The sequence below is a fragment of the Bombus huntii genome, unplaced genomic scaffold, assembly GCF_024542735.1.
Source record: "Bombus huntii isolate Logan2020A unplaced genomic scaffold, iyBomHunt1.1 ctg00000151.1, whole genome shotgun sequence".
Lineage (NCBI taxonomy): Eukaryota > Metazoa > Arthropoda > Insecta > Hymenoptera > Apidae > Bombus > Bombus huntii.
Window position 1 is genome coordinate 60,204 of NW_026099394.1, and position 19,312 is coordinate 79,515.

A 19,312-nucleotide genomic window follows, 5' to 3' on the forward strand; every position below is an offset into this window, starting at 1 on the left:
TTTAGATATTATTATTTTTTTCGTTGTTACTTGATACGGCTAGCAATTAAATAGTGAGAATAAGAAGAATTGAAAGTGCCATTTTCGAAAAAGAATTTTGGTTTTAAATTGGAAATTAAATTTGGTTTGGACATATATGACACAATTTGTATGGACAATGAAGAGTACGAATCTACGAATTTCGAGGTAAAAGTATTGATATATGTATCGATATTTCTAGTCGTTACAATATCTCTAATCAATACAAAGTTCTAACTGAATGTTAGAATGTTAAACGTTAAAATGTGTATCGAATCGTTGTAATTCCAAAGATGTCAATTGATGTAATGTAATAATAAAGTATAAAGTATAATAAAGTATAAAGTATAATTTCGTCTGTGGTATAATCTTTCTATTCCATTTTGTTACGTCGCACCGCGAGCAATATGGCAACCAGATGTCACCGGATACTCGCAGCGTATCCTCCATAGTTTCAAGTACCTTCCATAAATCTCATAGATTTCCTAGAAAAGGTCTTTCAAACCAAACAAATGTCTGTTTCCGAAGAATTTCTAAAGACTATTGTCTACCCCGACTGGACAAGGGAAAGTTAGTTTTTCTCACGTATGCTGCAACTTTCCTCCCACTAACCACTTTCTCTCGAGGGCGGTTAAGACCCTTCGTTAACCAATTAACAACGAAGCCACTTCCTTCACTCTCCTAACTAAAATCGTCACCAACAAATCCGATGGTCCCGTGCGCTAGACACACCCATCCTTAGCTTTCCTCCGAGACAGCATCGTCTCCCAAGACAGTTCTGATTTCACATCCTTCGAACGGTCAATATCCTTCCACCGGGTAGGACACACCCACAGATCAGTCACTCATTCATCTCGTACATATTCTCAACGAGAGAATTGATTGTAATTTCAACAAATAAATAAAAAAAAAAATCTCGTACATACGCACCAGCGTAACTGCCTTCGTTATAAGTTGTTGGAATAAACGGTGAAATATAACTTACTATACTGTGTCATATTCATTTAACCGACCTCTTATCTCAACCGAAACAGAGGAACGACTACTTCGCGGCGTTGATTCACCGAATCGTAGCGAGAATTTACGCCTCTCGCTACTGCGACTGCGTCTCTCCGCGAACGGTCGTAACACATTGATCGACAGAAGTACTAAACTCTAATAACATAAATTTATATATTTTCTATTTCCTAGCCACCAGTTTTATAGATTTTTCTATCTTCTGTACTACTTTTATCCCTTTTATTTTTTCTTACATGAGATTATTGTAAATTTAATATCATTTGTTCGCAATATTTGTTATTTATCTTTCCTTGAATTTGAAATTTCGCGCTTCAATGTTGTGTGTTGTTCGACGTTTTATCGAACGATGTTTATGGAACTAGTTTATGAATACATACATAATCATTAAAGAATCTATAAACCTTACTAGTTTGTTTTTACTAAGTTTTGTTACAGAAAACATGTTCTCATAAATTTTCAACTTTAATTTATGGAAATTTATTAACCTTAAACTATAAAATCATTCAATGAGTCTTTCCGGATGTTTTTATGTAGTCATAATTTCACATATCAGCACAGCTCCACCAATAGGATAAGAGTTACGTGGAAGCAACAGGGGGGAAGAAGAACATATATTGATCTAAAGGTTATTTTTGTCTCATTCAAGTTTCTGTTAACCGGCTTGGAAATTTCCTGTGCTTGTTTCGACTTTGAAGTCTTAAAAAAAAAATTGTAAGTAAATAGTATATATATATAGTATATATATCCTGAGTCAAAGTTTCTCTTTATAAATAATAAACCGTTTAAAAACTATATTTTGTATGTTTTTTCCTTATTCATAATTAAATAATAAATATGAAATACTTCTACAGAAAGCCGACATCCTTCAATTAACCGAACAGCAGATGATTTAAAAATTAGTAGTTGAAAGAAATAAATGTTATTACATGTTCATAATTGATCGATAAATTTAAGTATACAATTAGAAAATGTTTCTTCTTTATTGATAACTAAATAATACAGATAAGATACAAGATACTTGTACGAAAAGTCGGCGCGTCGTTCAATTAACGGAACAGCAGAGGATTTGAAAATTAGTAGTTGAAAGAAATAAATGTTATCATATGTTTATAATTGATCGATAAATTTAAGTATGCAATTAGAAAATGTTTCTTAAGTTTGGAAGAATATATAATCATGCTGAATGTTTTGTAGTTACGAAAGTTGTATACAAACATACATTGTACATACGACTAGTAATGGTACTAAATTACTGTTAGAGGGTCTTGGGTGTATAGAACCATATGGTTAAATTAATACTAGAGATAACGAATCGTGCGAATGTAATTAATATTTTGAAATGCGTTGTTTGCATTAATTGATAGTTTTCTTATAAACTTTTTTATAAACAATTTCATTGCTATAGAAAAAAAAATAAATGCCGGTAATATGTCTATCCTACTTAAATAGAAAGTGCAATATTTTGTTATAATATTTGGCGCAAGTTTATACATTATTACATCCAAAAATAATATTCTTTTTATATCTAAGCTATATTAAAATATAAAGATACAAATAGCTATGCGAGTAGTTAGTAGTTGATGCTTTTTACTTAAATTGTCTTATACTTCATAATTTGTAATAATATAATTCTTGTCATCAATGATTCTTTGTTTTTACTTTGTATATATTATACTTCCAGGAAGATGCCGCTCTATAAATTGACTTACTTCCCAGTTACGGCATTGGCAGAACCAATCCGTTCTTCTTCAGCTATGCTAGTATTCCATTTGAAGATGAACGTATCAAAAAGGACGTCTGGCCAGAAATAAAGCCCTGTAAGCTTAAAATTTAAAGAAATTCTGTTTCTTAAATCTCATCTTTCCTAATTTAACTAAAGTAGCTAAATAAAGTAGAACACAATTATGCAGAGTATAACAGAGATTATTGTTTACTCTCCATTGCTCTATAAGATATGTGGGAGAACAATAGGTATTGTTAAGGAGACAATGCCCTTTGTTTGCTGATAAATTATCAATAAATTAAATTATATCTTTCCAAAACAGATAACAGGAAGCTAGATATTTAAGAAGCATCATAATCTGTTTGTTCGATAGAATCTTTGATTCTATTAGTTGTATGTTTTTAGTGACTCCTTATGGCCAGCTTCCTATGCTCGTAGCTGATAGAAGGAAGGTTGCTCAGTCTACAGCTATTTGCCGTTACTTAGCCAAACAATATGACTTAGCTGGAAAGACTGACTGGGCAGATCTTCATATTGATGCCACTGTTGATACTATTCATGATATTCGTCATAGTGAGTATCCAGTGCTGTTTTGCATAAATCTTATGAGAATCTTGATAACAGATAGTACATATCTGTTCAGGTATTTATTAGTTGAAATCCGATTTAATATTTGATTTAATCGAACGATACACGTATGTCAACAATACAAGACAAAGGATTAAAAAGGATTGTAATTCTATCTTCAGTATCATTTAAATTTCGCACAACACTGTATTCAAATTAGTATAACATTAGCGAATAGTATTTAACTGAAAACAAATTTTCAGAAATTGCCGCCTTCCACTATGAGGAGGACGAGAAGGTCAAAGCTGCAAAACGCAAGGCTGCTGAAGAGACGCTGCTGTTCATTTTAGAACGTTTGGACCAGCAAGTGAAGGAAAATGACGGCTACTTCTACGATGGTACTCTCTCTTGGGCTGATTTAACATTCGTTGCTCTGCTCGATTATTTGAACTTTATGTACAAGTCTGATCTGATCGAGAATTACGAGAATCTGAAGCTGCTGGAGAAAAAGGTCCTCCTTCTGCCCAAGATCAAAAACTGGATTGAGAGACGCCCAGTTAGCGAATTCTAAACTTCACGATTGCTTATGGTTTTATAAGCGTTTAAAGATTACGGTCTTAGTGTGTTGAGAGAATGAAGAACGAATCGTGTTGATGGAAGTTTGTACGGAATATACTGATTGCTTTTAACATTCATTAGTTCCAGTTATTACCGATATTTTTGTCATTTAGTTAGGGTTTTCCCTTTAGATTACGTTGTGATAGAGAACTATTATTTGTGTATTCCTACAGAAACATACGAACTATATAAACTGTTGACACGATGTTGTGCTTTTGTATTATAGAGATAATAATAAAACCATCAAACAATCATTAATTGTGTTTTTTATTATATTCATTAAGAATTGAAGATTACCTCCTTGGTGATCTTGATAATATCGTATTTTACAAATGTTGAACAAAAAAAAATGTATGATTATTTTATTCAATACATTATGAGGGTTGCGTTAAAAAAAATACGAGTTACATATTTCTTTGAAAAAAGCATGAATTTTATCGATACAATAATGTTCTTCTGTTATCGCTTTAAAGTTGAGTACTTCGTTGATTACACGAGAGAACTCGCCTACAGCAAACAAGATACGACCGTGTGTAAAGTAATTAATCTGTTTGCTCGTTGCTAGCTACACATAAGGCTTGCGTAAAAAAAGATATGCATTTCAGTTCAGGCGGAGAATTATGTAGGAAGTCATTTCGTCGATCAATAACTTAGTTAATAAAAGATCAAATTTTCATGTACATAAATGTAAGTAACGTTCAAGTATTAATCATTACATACAATTTTTGTATAATTCGATATCTTGGTCACTTACATCTTACAAATGATATATAGATAATATTTATGAGATACATTGGAGTTATCTTTTAGTTAACGCCATTTTTTCTTGTTTTCTCTGTACTTTTACTATTCTTCCAAAAATATCAAAGGATCGATGACTTCAAATTAAACTAGAATTGCTTCGGTATATTGTCAATCAATGACTATTTGTATTCACATCTATATCAAAGGAAAACCGATTGCAAAATTAATTACCCTTGCAACTCCGCAATCTGAAACTATGTGTGATCGACCTTGAAGATGACAAATCTCAATGTTTGAAGTAGTACAAAAAGATGATAATTTAATTTCGCTTTATCAAACTGTACAAAATTTGTATACACATACAGAAAAAAAACGGAGTTCAAACATTAATCAACATGAATTATCGGTTATTATTGCTGAGTAATTATTAGGATTAGAGTTTTGGAGTATCGATCGTATCGAGTTTTAACTATCGGTTTCCGCAATTTATTGTTTTTCTAAATTATGTCTAAATGGTATCAGTTTTTGAATATTTTATAGTTTACACTCCAACATACTGACGTAAGCTATCGAAAATAATTGTAAATTATGCAATATCATTTTTTTTATATTTCATAATCTAAATTTTAATCTATTTTTTGTATTTAACATCCCTTTTTTATTGTTCTTGTACGTTCTTCAAAAAATCTTAATTTTTTTTTGGATAAAATCTTGTGTGAATTTACAAAAAATACGATTCTTCGTTTAATTTTTTTCCCTTATTGTCTTTACATATTTGGAGTTTAAACGCGTTATAAGTACGTTTTTTTTTTAACATGATTACGTAGAATTCTTATTCTGAATAAATTATTTGTTTCCGCTTCATAACTGTTTCTAAATTACAGTGCATTTAATCTTGAAATGCACAGTAACATTTTATACTTTTTACGTTCTAAGGAATTTTCAGGATCGGTTAAAAATTAAATTACAGTAATGGTAATACTCAATATTAATGTCAGACGTGGATACTTCACTGTTTTGTATAATAATTTGTTATCATGGCATCGATCAAGGTATTTAATATACAAAGCGTACAGATTAATAAGAATTTTAATTAATCCTTCTTCTATAGTATTCACCGTTCTTTTCGAGCTCGTACCATTTCAAATAGACTTTCGAATAGACTTCAAAGATTTGTCTGTTCAAATAAAACGCGATCTTTTTTATTTCCCTATCAGTCGTCCCGTTACTGTTCCGTTGTTTCCAACAGATTGCAGATTCGTTTAAAAAACATTTGTAACGAAAAACAAACCCACTCGCAGAAATGTTATTCAATATCGCATTTATAACTTTCATAGACATTCTCCTCTCATTGCTATCATTGTAAACAGATTGAAACTTCGTTTGCAAACACTCGCGATTAAAAAAAAAAAAAAAGAAGAATTAATCTTAAACAATTTTATCTTGTGTTCCATTTATAATTTTCATAATTGTCTTCCCGACGTTGTATCATTTTAAATGGCTTTTTTCTATCCATCTATGTTGCAGCGAGATCAACGGTCCTAATTACTAAATTGCACGATGTGTTCATACAAATTCACTTTTTATGAACGCGATGAAACGAAATGAAACCTAAGTAGAGATTTGTTTTCTCATCAAGTATAACGAGTTTTATACTTTGGATAGATTGCCTCGTTGTGAGAAGGTCTTAATCGTTTATAATTGCGATTAAGTAATTGCAATAAGTCATATTTTTAAGAAACGTTCTCGCATGCTGTCACACACTCTAATTAGAAAAGGATCATGAAACATTCGGTTTATGATATTATTTGTTTGTAAATCTTCCTGCTTCCGGAAACTTTTGTAAATATGAAAATATTTATATACAAAATTAAATATTTTTTTCAATATCAACACTTCTTGCGTTTATGTTGTCCTAGTCAGAATTATATTATTTCGTGTATCCTGTTGCTTTTTATATGATAGTCCTCCCGTTGGCCGCGGATGCGTTATCAAGCCTGAGGCCCTCGTCACTAGTGTCACTATCGACAATAAAGGTACCCCACCCGCGACCGGACGATGGAGAACTCCAACACGGAATCGCAATCTCCCGCGAGTCCTGCCCGGGAGGGCGCCTCGAGCTCGGACTCGGAATGTGACTCGAGCTCGGCCTGCTCATGAGCGACCACCCCCTGAAAAACAGCGCACTGTATTCTGCCCTAAACCGTGCCCTAGAGGGTCCGGCAGCGTATTGGCTTACGCAGATAATGAACGGCGACGAGCTCACCTGGCCAGATTTTAAGGAACAATTCGCCGCGCACTTCGGTGGCCAAGAAGTAGCAGCCGCGTCGCTAATCAAGGTAGCCGAGGAACTACCGCGGGACGGCGAAACACCAGGAGCGTACGGAAATCGTATCATCACCCTCCTGGGGTCGAAGTGGCGAAATTCAACCAGGGAAGAGGTACTCGCCGCCACCGCCCTCCATCTGCTGGGCTCGCGCGATGAACGTTTTAAACGACTAGCGCTCACGAGTGACATCACGTCGGTGAAACAATTCCAAAGAGAAATGAAGCCCTTCCTATACACGGAGTGGCCAACGCCCCCGCCGTGGAGGTCATTAGCGAGCTCCGGAAACAAACGAGGCAGATCACCCGCCCCCTGGACCAGGTGTGGCCACTGCGGTATTTACGGACATCCGACATTCGAATGCCGCAAGAGGGCGAAGTGGGAACCGAAGAAGGACCCTCGACGCCCGGAGGAAAGCCGACCGGCTGCTCCACCAAAAGCGTTGTGCTTTCACTGCCACATGCCGGGACACATCGCGTCTCGCTGTCCATCGCGGCGAGAAGAAAAACATTGCCCCGAGGACGAGCGCCGGGTCGATGCCTGCGTGGTGGAAGCCCCGACGGGTAGACTAAGCCAGCAGGCCACACACGAGGACGTGTAAGTGTCAGGATGGCCGAGTCGGAGACGAAAGGACGGCGGGGCCCCTCTGGAACTTCAGGACAACACCCTAGCCTTGCAACCTAGAGCCGAATATAGCCATAACGAAACAATCGCAAGTATCCAAACCGATAGCAATCGTAGCAATTTGAAGCAAGGTGAGTAACTGATGAGATGACTTTGCATTTGTCTCACCACAGAGACAGACGTTCAAGAATTCATTGTGAAAAGACGAGTACAAACAAGATACGTATGTCTTTCCGTTAAGCGAATGTTACAGTTTGTTTGCAAAAGTCAGTTTTTAGATTATAGAATCGTAGATAGAATTTAGAGGATAGAAACTTTTAGTAGTCACTTTTAGTTTAGTAAAGTCTTATCGACAATAAGCAGACTACGTTATGATACAACGATTCCAACTGAAGATTTCTATCGACATCACGAATTCGATGGCTTCCAAATTTTCTTCTCTGCAATCTCAGACGCTCAACTCGAAAGAATCTTTTAGATCCCCCGACAAACACTCGACTCAGGTTATCTATTATCGTAATCTTCCTACGGGATTTTTTTTAACTGCGTTGCGTTAACGAATAAGGGGATAACATCACGTTTCTCTCAACGCCTTTCAACGTTCTACAACTTTTATTCTTTGCAAATCCCTGTCTCTATATGATAAACGCTGGTTATCCGCGGAAGGAGCGAGGACAACGAAGTGTTACTCGATGATCAAAGACAGGAAGATCCTGGTACGCGATAACGTTACTAATTTCCAATTACGATATGTGTGATTACGTAACATCTGCTGTCTGCATAATGCGTTAACGATCCGCGCGTTGATCGCATAAATATAAATCGAAGGGAATGGAATCGCTCGAAACTCATGCAACTATCCGCAGGTGTTTAAAATCGTGTTTTTACACCGCCAACGTAACGTCACGCCAGTCGAATCGGAAAATTATTACTAGACAGAGAAGGTGAACAAAAAACGAGGTAAATAGGCTACCGATTGAATAATATCATAACGATCGTATCTCTGGTTTTTGCTCGTCTTTTATATTTGTTTCAAATGTATAAAATATAATCGTATCGATATCATCCACGATTAAAGCCATCCATCCGCCATCGACGAGGAACGAACGATTATATTTTATCATTTATGCGAATCCTTCTCTTCTCTTCTTTCTCTATTTACGCCCCTCGCCTTGCTTCGTACCGCCGATGATTCACAATTCGATGCACCTGAACAGCTGGAACGTCGCAGATTTTTCCGTACGATAACAAACGTGTTTTTGATGGCCTGCTTTAAACCGTGACGATCGCCATGACGTGCATCAATTGTCGAATGATGTAGTGCGACGATACTCCTACGCAACTTTTTTTTACGCTGTTTTTTCCTCTATTTTTCTTCCTGTGTGTTATCACATGATCATGAGATACCTGTATAGAAGATGCAAAGAGTCTGTGAAGAATTTACAGATATTTAAGATTATCATAATGATTAAGCAAAAGCTAAGATGCAAAATATTGCTCAAGATGTAATTATGTAATATTTACTCAATTTCTAGAAGACTGTTTATATCTTGTTGTTATTCTTGATATGGAGATCACTAAGAGTTATATAACGTTTATTCGATAATTCTGCTTCTCCTGACCTTTCCACAAATGGTTGTTTATATCTCGAAATTCTTGGTACTTTTAATCAAATTTTAATAACAGTACTTTACTCGTCAGAAGTAAATAAAAAAGCTCTAAGTAGAAGCAAGGATTTACTTACCTTTCCTTTCTCGAATCTCAGTTAGCAATGTTGTTCCTCTTGAAAGATTTTCCAAGTTTCCAAGACAATTTCCACGCTGGTAACATTGTATATATTTCAAGTATCGTGAACCACAGGAACTTGTTGAGGCAATATTGAAGAAAGCAAAGAGAATGAAGATTAAATTCTGACAATAAATAAAAATCCAAATTCTTCCTAAAAAGCTTGTGATCTTTAGTTAAGAGTTCGATTTTTCACATTTTTCAAGGTAAATTAAAAAATTGTTTAATAGAGGAGGTACAAAATAAATGTATACAAACCTTTTTTCAGACGACATGGGCGTACTTCGTGTTTGCAGCGGACCTTGAAAATTTCGAGTATATGTTTGGGGCATCAGCTTTGGATAAATATCCAGCTCTTCGAGCATTGAAGAGAAGGATTCATAGAATACCGGCTATTTCTGATTGGCTGATTAGGCGCCCATACACAAACAGCTAAAAAGCTAAAAACGTGTGGAAAAAAGATGACCAGTACAACACTACATATATGTAGTATCGTGGACGAAAGGCCTAAGAAATATCGGGCGAACTATGAACAATGTCGCGAGAGCCGAGGCGCCGTCGGGCCCATCAATGTGTCATCGGTCTTTTCTAGTGCATAGTTTCGTGGAAAAGACCTACGTGACCCTGGCTACGAGCGTCTGCAGAACACGTGTGCGGTGGGCCTAGGAAAAAGGCAATAGAATGCGACAACGGCCAGAGTGTGAGTCGAGAAACAGAGTGTGAGTCGAGGAGCCGAGTGCGAGTTGAGCGGAGACAGAGTTTGCGAGTGGCGTTGCCGAGAGAGTGTTGATTGCGTTTTGGTAAAAGTCGAGTCGCTATCTAGTTATTTAGTTGCGCTGTTTTCTGTACGTTTGGCGTGAATAGTTCAGGTTGAACAACAATCGTCTTTTTCTGTCTGATTAACATCTCTATTGTCCACTCCTTGTAAATACATTATATCACGATATTACATATTTTTGGGGGCTCGTCCGGGATTGGACAAGACAGAAAACGAAACGGTTTAACAGAGCTATTCGAGCTAGTTGTGAATTTACCGGTACGCGGTGCGGTAAAAGACGATATCGTTGACTGTTTAAGTTTGTGTAGTGTGAAAAATGGCAAACGTTGGGGACGAACGATTGTCGGGTGAAGAGGGTTCGACGCTGGAGGAGCTGAGGAGTAAGCTCGCGCGAATGAACCTCCCTATATCGGGTGCGAGGTCAGTGCTGATTGCAAGGCTGAATCGGGCGTGTAGGGCTGGACAATCGTATCCTAAGGGATCGACGGGCGGTGAAGAGCTAACCGGTCAACGAGATTTAGGAAACGTACAGAGAGCTGAGCGTGATTGTAACGAAGATGAAGATGTTGAGAAAATGAATACGAAGGAGTTGAAGGAGCGCCTCGCTGGTTTGGGTTTAAAAACGACGGGAAGAAAAGTAGAATTACGCGCACGGCTACAAGCGGCCATGGATGGTAACTACATATCGTCGGAAGAAGAAAGCGACGACGAAAGTGAGGATGAAGATGACAAGAAAAACGCAAGAGGATACAAGAGAGATACGCGAAGGGTGTATCAGGACCGTGATGAATATTGTCGAAGGGCATGTGTTGGTTCGACACTGAGTTTTAGAGACGTCGAAGATGCATTAGAGTCGTTTAGTGGCGACAAAGGTGAAAATGTCGAACGATGGTTCGAGTCGTTCGAGGAAGTCGCTGATACGTGCATGTGGTCGGATGGGCAGAAGGCAGTCTACGCCAGGAAGCTGCTGAAGGGATCAGCGAACATATTTGCGAGCTTCGAGTGTCATTCCAGGACTTGGCATGAGTTGAAGAGGGGGCTAGTGAAAGAATTTTCGAGGAAAGTCAACAGTAGGCAAGTACATCAGAAACTTGAAGAAACAAAAAAGGAGAGTGATGAAGCATGTTTGGCTTACATGTACCGCATGCTCGAAATAGCCAGCCATGTGGACATAGAGGAGGAAGCAAAGGTGGAATACATAGTGGATGGAATAATAGACGACGAGAACAATAAGGCTATATTGTACGGCGCTACGTCAATCAAAGAGTTGAGGAAGAGGTTAGTGATGTACGAAGAGCAGAAGAGTCGCAGAGCAAAGTCGATTGTGAAGCCGGCTAAAACCCAGAAGAACGGGAAGCCCAGTCAATCTGTAGATGCAATGAAGAAAAGAAGATGCTTCATTTGCGGTAGTGAGGATCATCTAAGTGTTAAGTGTCCGGAGAGGGGAGAAAGTGTTAGGTGTTCGAGTGCAGCGGATTTGGACATATTGCAGCGAGGTGTACGGCACGACCGAAAGAGACTTGCGTAGTGTCAAGATCCGAAAAGGGGAAGTATGTGAAGGAAGTAATCGCAGGAATTAAGCTTCTATTCTCTGAAATTACTCTCAAATCTCAGAGTCAACCCTTCAAATTCTCCACACTGGATCTTCGATTCTTAATATTTGTAATATCGTAGAATAGCTTTGATTGGAGATCGGCTGAAATTAGAAAACACCGTGTACGTCGTCTTTCGTGGTTTGTTTATATCCAAGAGCGCCTAGTAACAGTGACGCGAGAAAAGATAAGCAGCGTCAAAACAGAAGTACGGTTCCACATTTCAAGGAGTGGCAATCGAGAGGCCAGAGTATGTGAGCCGAAAAGTGTGTGTGTGTGTGTGTGTGAGAGAGAGAGGACGAGAGCAAGAGCGAGCACGACCGAGCAGGAGTGTATTGGCGAAGATCAGAGCTAATTGAGTCGTCGAAGAGTAGAGTCGTTAGAGGTTTCGAGTCGTCGAAGAATAGTCGTGAGAATTGATAGAGTTGTTAGAGAGAGAGAGTGTGTGTGTTAGATTCGTTGTGACGAGAGTGATCAAATAACTGTAAAGTTATTTGATATAGATACGAGTATTGCATTTAGTTTCCGTTAAATAAATATCGTTCTCTGTTCAATTTATATTTGTATATTCAATTTAATATTAATAAATTGGAAGCAATCGGAAAAAAATTTCTATCCTTATTTTCCGATATTACATATTTGAAGCATAAATTAAAAATCGACACATTGACTACTTCAAAGAAATTAGCCCGAACGAGACATAACTCGTTCATCGTGGTTTTCGCGCGAAGTAAATATGCGGTTTCTCAATCGTTGTGAGATTCCAACGACGTTAATTCTGTCGAAACGGCGACGCGCGACGACGATCGCACATTCTGTTGCTAGCGAGTGCTTGCAAATCGCGACGATATCGAGCGTAAAGACTAAGCGCAAAAATGGAGGACACTCGGCGGGGAATTGGAAATGCTCGATGACGAAAGGTATTTCAAGGTGTAATTACATCCACATCCAATTGGATCGCACCTTCGTTCGGTTGCTAGGTCAACAACCTTCGATGTTATTCAAATAATGCAACGGCTGGAGCAGCCGGTAGCGAGTCGTAAAAGTTTCAATAAAACACGTTCCTGCTAGTGAACGTATGTTAAGACTTACACCGAGTTTTATTTCGCTACACCGTTTACTAGTTCGAAACGATCGATTGCATAATAGTAGCTGTTTCTTTCATCTCGGAAACACGATCGTAAACGGTGACAACGATCCAGCTTATTCCTGATCGTGTTAATTTCCACGCAAACTTTGTAAACATTATACGTCGCGACGCTCTCGTTAACGCGTCATTCCCTCCAACTCAAAAGTCTTGCAACTTTGGTGATCCGTTTTCTGTGTAAAATTGGTTACGAGCATCAGGGGACTTATCGTCGTAATCGGTAAATTGTTTATTAAGGATCTACAGCTTTTAAGGATTTCTCTCTAGAGATTTAGAGATTAGAAGTTTCATTAACGCGTTATCGTGTCTCTAACTCGATCTTTTTTCGTGTAAATTGGTCACGAGACTTACGAGCTTCGTTGTAAATAGAAGATTAGTAATATTTCGTAGTTTCGTGATAGTATATAGACATTTTAGTGCTTAAACGCGCAATTTTTAGTTCGCTTTTCGCTCGCATCGGCGCTATGAAACGGATCAATATCTCAACACTTTCCTTTAGTTCTACGAATCATCTTTCGACCGGCTTTTCTTGGCCTACCGTTTCCTAACGCTGTCCTAATACTATCGTCTTGCTGAGATCCTTTTTCCGATTGTATCTTCTGCTTATTTTATTATGAATCCGAACTTTCATTCACGTCGTATGTTTTACAGCGTAAAATCCGCTAGAGCGTTCCAATAAATGTAACCAGTAGGTGCTCTAATACTCAAACGCACCTGTGCGTATCTCTGCATATTTGCTGAAAAAAAAAGATGAATCTTACGTTACATTTCCAATATGCGTAATAAGCCGAAAATTTCTCTGATGCTAATCCTTCGTAACAAAAGGATGGCATCACTATATGCATGAAAATAGCATTTGGCAATCGTTAGAAACACAATACATGGATATATATGTAGTTGCCAAATTAACCTTCGCGGTGTTCAAAGTGAACGGCTAGAAACGATTGCTTTTTGCTATACGCGCATGGTTCGATTTCACCATAATTCGTTATTAAGACGTTTCGAGAGAGTCAAAGGATGTGGTGTCGCAACGTGTTGCGCTCGCACAATGCTCTTTGGATAAAATTTCCGGAGCGCGTATTATCGCGTACGCCGCGCGAACGCGTTGAACCTTCGCGCAAACAATGAGAGCGTGAACGTTAAAAAATAGCGTTGAGCACGTAACATTCGGCCTGATATCGTTGATTGGCCGCGAATCGTCAATGTGCACGGGACAGTTTTACGTAAAGACATTCGATCCGTACAATTGTGTTCAGACGTCGACCATAGAACGTACTACGTTGATGCAATTAAAATTTCAATGAAACAGGAGAACGCGCTAATAACTAGTCACCCCGTTGTTGACCATAACATACAAATACTTTTGTTTAAGAGCTGCTCGTTAGTGTTTACCGCGTGCAGCGATTTAGTGACGAACAAATTACGTTCAAAGGGTATAGAGCTCGTTCTCGATTAAAATTCTCCTAACTTTCTAATGGTATTAGAAATTATAACTTGAACGTATGTACGCGACTGGCAATAAATATCAGGACAGCCGCGGATATTTAGTATAAATCGAATATGTGTTCCATTGTCCTTAATTTCTTTTATTATCGATTATTATTATTATAATTTTTATATTAATATTAATATTATTTAATATTTTAATATTAATATTATTTAATATTTTAATATTAATATTATTTAATATTTTAATATTAATATTATTTAATTTATTCTATTATTGATTCGTTCCATTCCGTTTACGTCATAATACGTAGCCTGCGGATTTTTACGCATATTTTTCAGAATATAAAGGAAGCGAAAGAAAAAACTAGAAGCTGGATAAAAAATTGTTTTACCTCGATTAAACGTTACAAAGCGTGCTACTTTCCGATATTTTATATATTTCCACGTGTCACACGTGTACTTTGCAATTTTGCCCTTTCAGATTTCACAGAAATGCATAAAACTTCCGTGAACTAATTTTTTGGCACGTGCACGTGCTTCAAAATAAATTCGATGATATTAAATACCAGATTATAGGAACCAGAAATGAAGAGTTCTACAACGATGGAATGGGTAAATGATTGTCGATCAGACGAAAGACAATAGCAAACAACGATATAGCGATGATTAATTAATGGAAGATTTTTTCCTTTCAGCAAACAAAAATAGAACTTAACGAACTCAGTAATTGATAAATGATTACTTATAAGATAAGTGCATTTTCCAACTGTGAGTCATAGTTAACGTTTAGTTTAGCCTAGGTAGGATCTTAGCTTTGGAGTAAATAAGTATAATAGTAGCAAAAAATCGATAGAATTGTTAAAAGGCTGTGACTAATCCTGGTCGACTGGTCAGTTATCATCTGAATCTATTGTTATTTTGCTAGTATACTTTTCGAATCATTTTCAGCTATTCTATGGGCAAGCATTCGTTTCTTTCGCGCATGCCACGTATCATTCGCTCATTAACTGGTTTTTGAAAGCTTTTACCGGCGAATGAAAAACGTAACGTACACTTGCATAATGCGTTCGAAGTGTTCGTTCGTTCAATATTCATGTAAAGGTTAGGCGATACGCGTGATAAGTCGCGATGCTACGAGATGTGATTAGATGCGGATGTTAATATCTTGTAAATACCTTTCCTCGACTATGATAATCATCGAACACTAAGAATTTCGCAAATCGATGGAATTAATCGGTGATCTTGTGGGAAGAAATTTCGATATCACGATAATGTTAACGATAGTATGTTAATTACGACTAGTACCGTTACTGTTACATTGTTTCATAATTAGTATTAGTTTAATATAGTCAACGACTCCTCCGCAAGCATCCGTGCAAGTGTTATTTATTATTATGCTCACCTTCTATTGAAAAGTTCTTGCCTTGCTCAGCAAGTCTTTTTGATTTTTTTCCTGTAGAACTTCCGCGTGTTACCGATTTTTATGCTATGTACGTGTTTGTAGGAGAACTTTCTCTGAGCCGCGAAGTTTTCTTTCGACGATTCAACGATCGAAAATCAAAGAGAACCAATGTTCTCTCTTTCGATAAAGTATGTGATGATAGCCATTGCCAAAATTATTGATATATTTATCTGGTTGAAGACAATCTAGCAAATTATACAGCAAGCCTAATGAAATAATAATAATCTTTATCATTAAATTGCGCCATTATTTCATAATTTCATTGAAGGATAATAGAAATTCACGAAGCCTTCAAATTGGATTTCATATTATAATAATGTAAACATCGTTTGACGGTATTATCTGGTTGTGAATAGGGTTGATTTGATTCAGACAGCGCCAGTCATCATGACATCGACTTCCTATCTCGTTATGTAACATTCATCAGAATAACAGACGCAATTACCGTCACTGAATTATCTTAATGACATTCGTTATTAATGAGTAAGTGTTTTCGACTTACGTCGGAGGTCGCAAATCTTGGATCATCTTTCTTTATTATCTGTTTAGATCCAATCCAGTTCCTTCACAGAACTTCTTTCCCTTCAATTTACCTCATTTAATAATTCTTCAAAATTTTCTCATTTTCATTTCTCATTGCATTGTTTATTATATATTCTACAAACCCGTATGAACACAACGCAATAAATTGACACGATAAAAGCGTTGAGATAATAACCACGAGACAATACTCGACAATAATAATACGAGACAATAATAATCGAAAAGGCTGATGAAACAAAGGAATGAGTAATTTGTAAAGACAGGAAAACAGCAATTAACGTACATCCAGCTACAATTGAAAATAACTTTCTTCGCTTTAAATGAAATTCCAATCAAATACGTTTTATCAGACTCGACTAACAATCAATATTATTAGCTCAACAAATACTCGAGATTCCCAATGTTTTTTGTCGAGTTTCAAATAGAACGTTAATTACTCGCTTGTCGGAACGTCCATCGGCATCGAAGACCGTGAACCAATCTACGTTATCTTCTCCTTCGTTTCAGGCTGTCGCTGGCGATACCAGTCAACCGCGAAGATTACTCGAGATGCAGCATGTACGATGTAAATTACACGGAAATTTTGCTAAATGGAAGCCACGTACCGGACCCATCGTGGCCAACGAAAGATTGCCAACAAGGATGGGAATTTAATTATACCACCGTCCCTTATGCGTCTGTGGCATCCGAGGTGACAGAAAATGTTCGACTTGTAATTTCCTGCTTTTTGAATATTTTATCTGTTCCTATCAATCAATCCCTTTATACCTTGTATGTCGTATTCGATTATTTGCATGATCTATTTCGATAAAAAATAAGCGTAGTGTACAATTTTTGGAAAGAAAGAAGAACGATGGAAAGGGTCGAATAAACGTTTGTGGAAAGATCGATAGTTCAGAAGTGGGAAAATTAACAATGTCGATTTCCACAGAGGAAAATTATAGTACGTAACAGAATTACTAGTACATATTGCAGTAATAATTAGTGCATGTAGTGAAATTACAGAGTACATTCTAAATTCAAGCGTTACATTGCCAAATAAAATACAATCGAATAAATATTTATAAAAATACTTAAAGAAAAAAAAAGGATAAAAAATTTCGAATTATGAAAGCTGATAAAACTAGGTTGCGATAAAACTGAAAATGAAAATATCGGATTGAAAAGAAACTTTAATAAAACGTTATAACGAGCAACAGCGCGAACACGCAGATTTGTTCGACATAAATTGCAAGACTTTTTGCTCCAGTGGATTTCCATGAACTTTGCGTCGCTCGTCAGGAGGAGAATTATTCATCGAGGGGTAGGAAGCATCCAGAAGAAGGACGCGAGAACGCGCAGGGTCTTAAGCTTCTCCTTCTTTTTTCCTCAAAGGGAAAGAAAAAAGGACAGAGGCGCGCTTCATTAGGAATTTCGAAACTTTGATCGAAAATTCGTTTAATCGAGGCGTTAAAATTGCTATAAGATTTCTGTGATGCTGATCGTGATCAGAAGTAAATCATTCGACTGTAGTTTTCTGTTGCAGCTGGGATGGGTTTGTCAGTATGATGCATTGCCAACCATAGCTCAAAGTATCTTCTTCATCGGCGCTATCTTCGGAGGATTAATTTTTGGATGGGTTGCTGATCAATATGGAAGAATACCAGCTTTGCTCGGAGCTAATTTAATGGGATTTCTCGCTGGGGTGGCTACTGCGTTCGCGGGTAGCTTCTGGCAGTTCACTTTGTGTCGCTTTTTCGTTGGATTCTGTAATATTGAAAAATAAGGATAGAAATTTTTTTTCGATTACTTACAATTTATTAATATTAAACTGAATATACAGATATAAATTGGACAGAGAACGATATTTATTTAACGGAACTAAATGCAATACTCGTATCTATATCAAATAACTTTACAGTTATTTGATCACTCTTGTCACAACGAATCTAACACACACACTCTCTCTCTCTAACAACTCTATCAATTCTCACGACTCTACTCTTCGACGACTCGATACCTCTAACGACTCTACTCTTCGATAACTCGAAACCTCTAACGACTCTACTCTTCAACGACTCAATTACCTCTGACTTTCGCAACACACTCGCTTTTCGACTCGCATACTCTGACTTCTCGGTCGTCCGCCCTTGAAACACGAAACCGTCCTTCTGCTCTAACGTTGTTTCTTGTTTTTCTCATATCTCTGTAAGAACTAGGTGACTTTAGTCACATAGGCGCTCTTAAATGTAAACGAACCACAGAAGGACGACGTACACGATTTTTTCTATTTTCAACCGATCTCTAATTCAAATTTATTCTACGATATTAAAATTCGCCTTTGATAATTGCTTCACTATGATGTACATATTAGGTAACCGTTTTTCAATAATTTCTTTTTTGCCCTGGAATTGAGTTTGAAAGCCACACAGTGGCTACAAAAAGTACTTGTACGTATGTATCCTTATTTCCCAATGAAGCGTCTCTCTTCCTTTTTTTTAAATCAGTTTTTACGTTTCATTTTGATAGCATTAATTATTTATAAGCATGTATGAAAGTATTACAAATGATACGAAAGCTAATATTTTAATCAGTCTTATCTTAAGACTTAGTCTTAATTAATTGGTATATATATAAATGCTGTTCTAAATACGATGGTGTACAGTTACTTTTTGTAATTACTGTAAGCAGGAAGATCTCTAAGTTTAAATAACAAAGTAATCTCTACAACATACTGTAAAACTGTTGTTATGCTTGATTTACGACTGACGTTTCTACAAGTATATGAATTTCGCAACAGAACTCACGTTGCCATGCAACAATTTAAATGAAATAGAAAACCATTCAAAGTTACGAAGATGCTTAAATACATATGAATATACATGAGGTCATACATATTTATTTTTTAACTGCGGCGTTTATATCAAAGAGAGGGAG

The 19,312-nt window shown here is 37.0% G+C and overlaps 1 protein-coding gene and 1 pseudogene across 1 annotated transcript; both read left to right on the forward strand.

Annotated features, from left to right (window-relative positions):
* Window positions 1–1,817: 1,817 nt before the first annotated feature.
* Window positions 1,818–4,204, forward strand: LOC126877359 (glutathione S-transferase-like; annotated as a pseudogene).
* Window positions 4,205–13,092: 8,888 nt separating this feature from the next.
* On the forward strand, window positions 13,093–18,161 carry LOC126877357 (organic cation transporter-like protein). The gene is made up of 3 exons (XM_050640154.1): window positions 13,093–13,162; window positions 16,904–17,108; window positions 17,922–18,161. Exons 2-3 carry the CDS (start codon window positions 16,953–16,955, stop codon window positions 18,159–18,161), a joined length of 396 nt encoding a protein of 131 aa, XP_050496111.1. The 5' UTR covers window positions 13,093–13,162; window positions 16,904–16,952.
* Window positions 18,162–19,312: the final 1,151 nt, after the last annotated feature.

Excerpts from the sequence above, each read along its gene's own strand:
- LOC126877357 (XM_050640154.1), top strand. The coding sequence starts at position 16,953 with ATGTACGATGTAAATTACACGGAAATTTTGCTAAATGGAAGCCACGTA. Across the intron at positions 17,109-17,921 it reads TGACAGAAAATGTTCGACTT|CTGGGATGGGTTTGTCAGTA; the intron begins GTAATTTCCTGC and ends TTTCTGTTGCAG.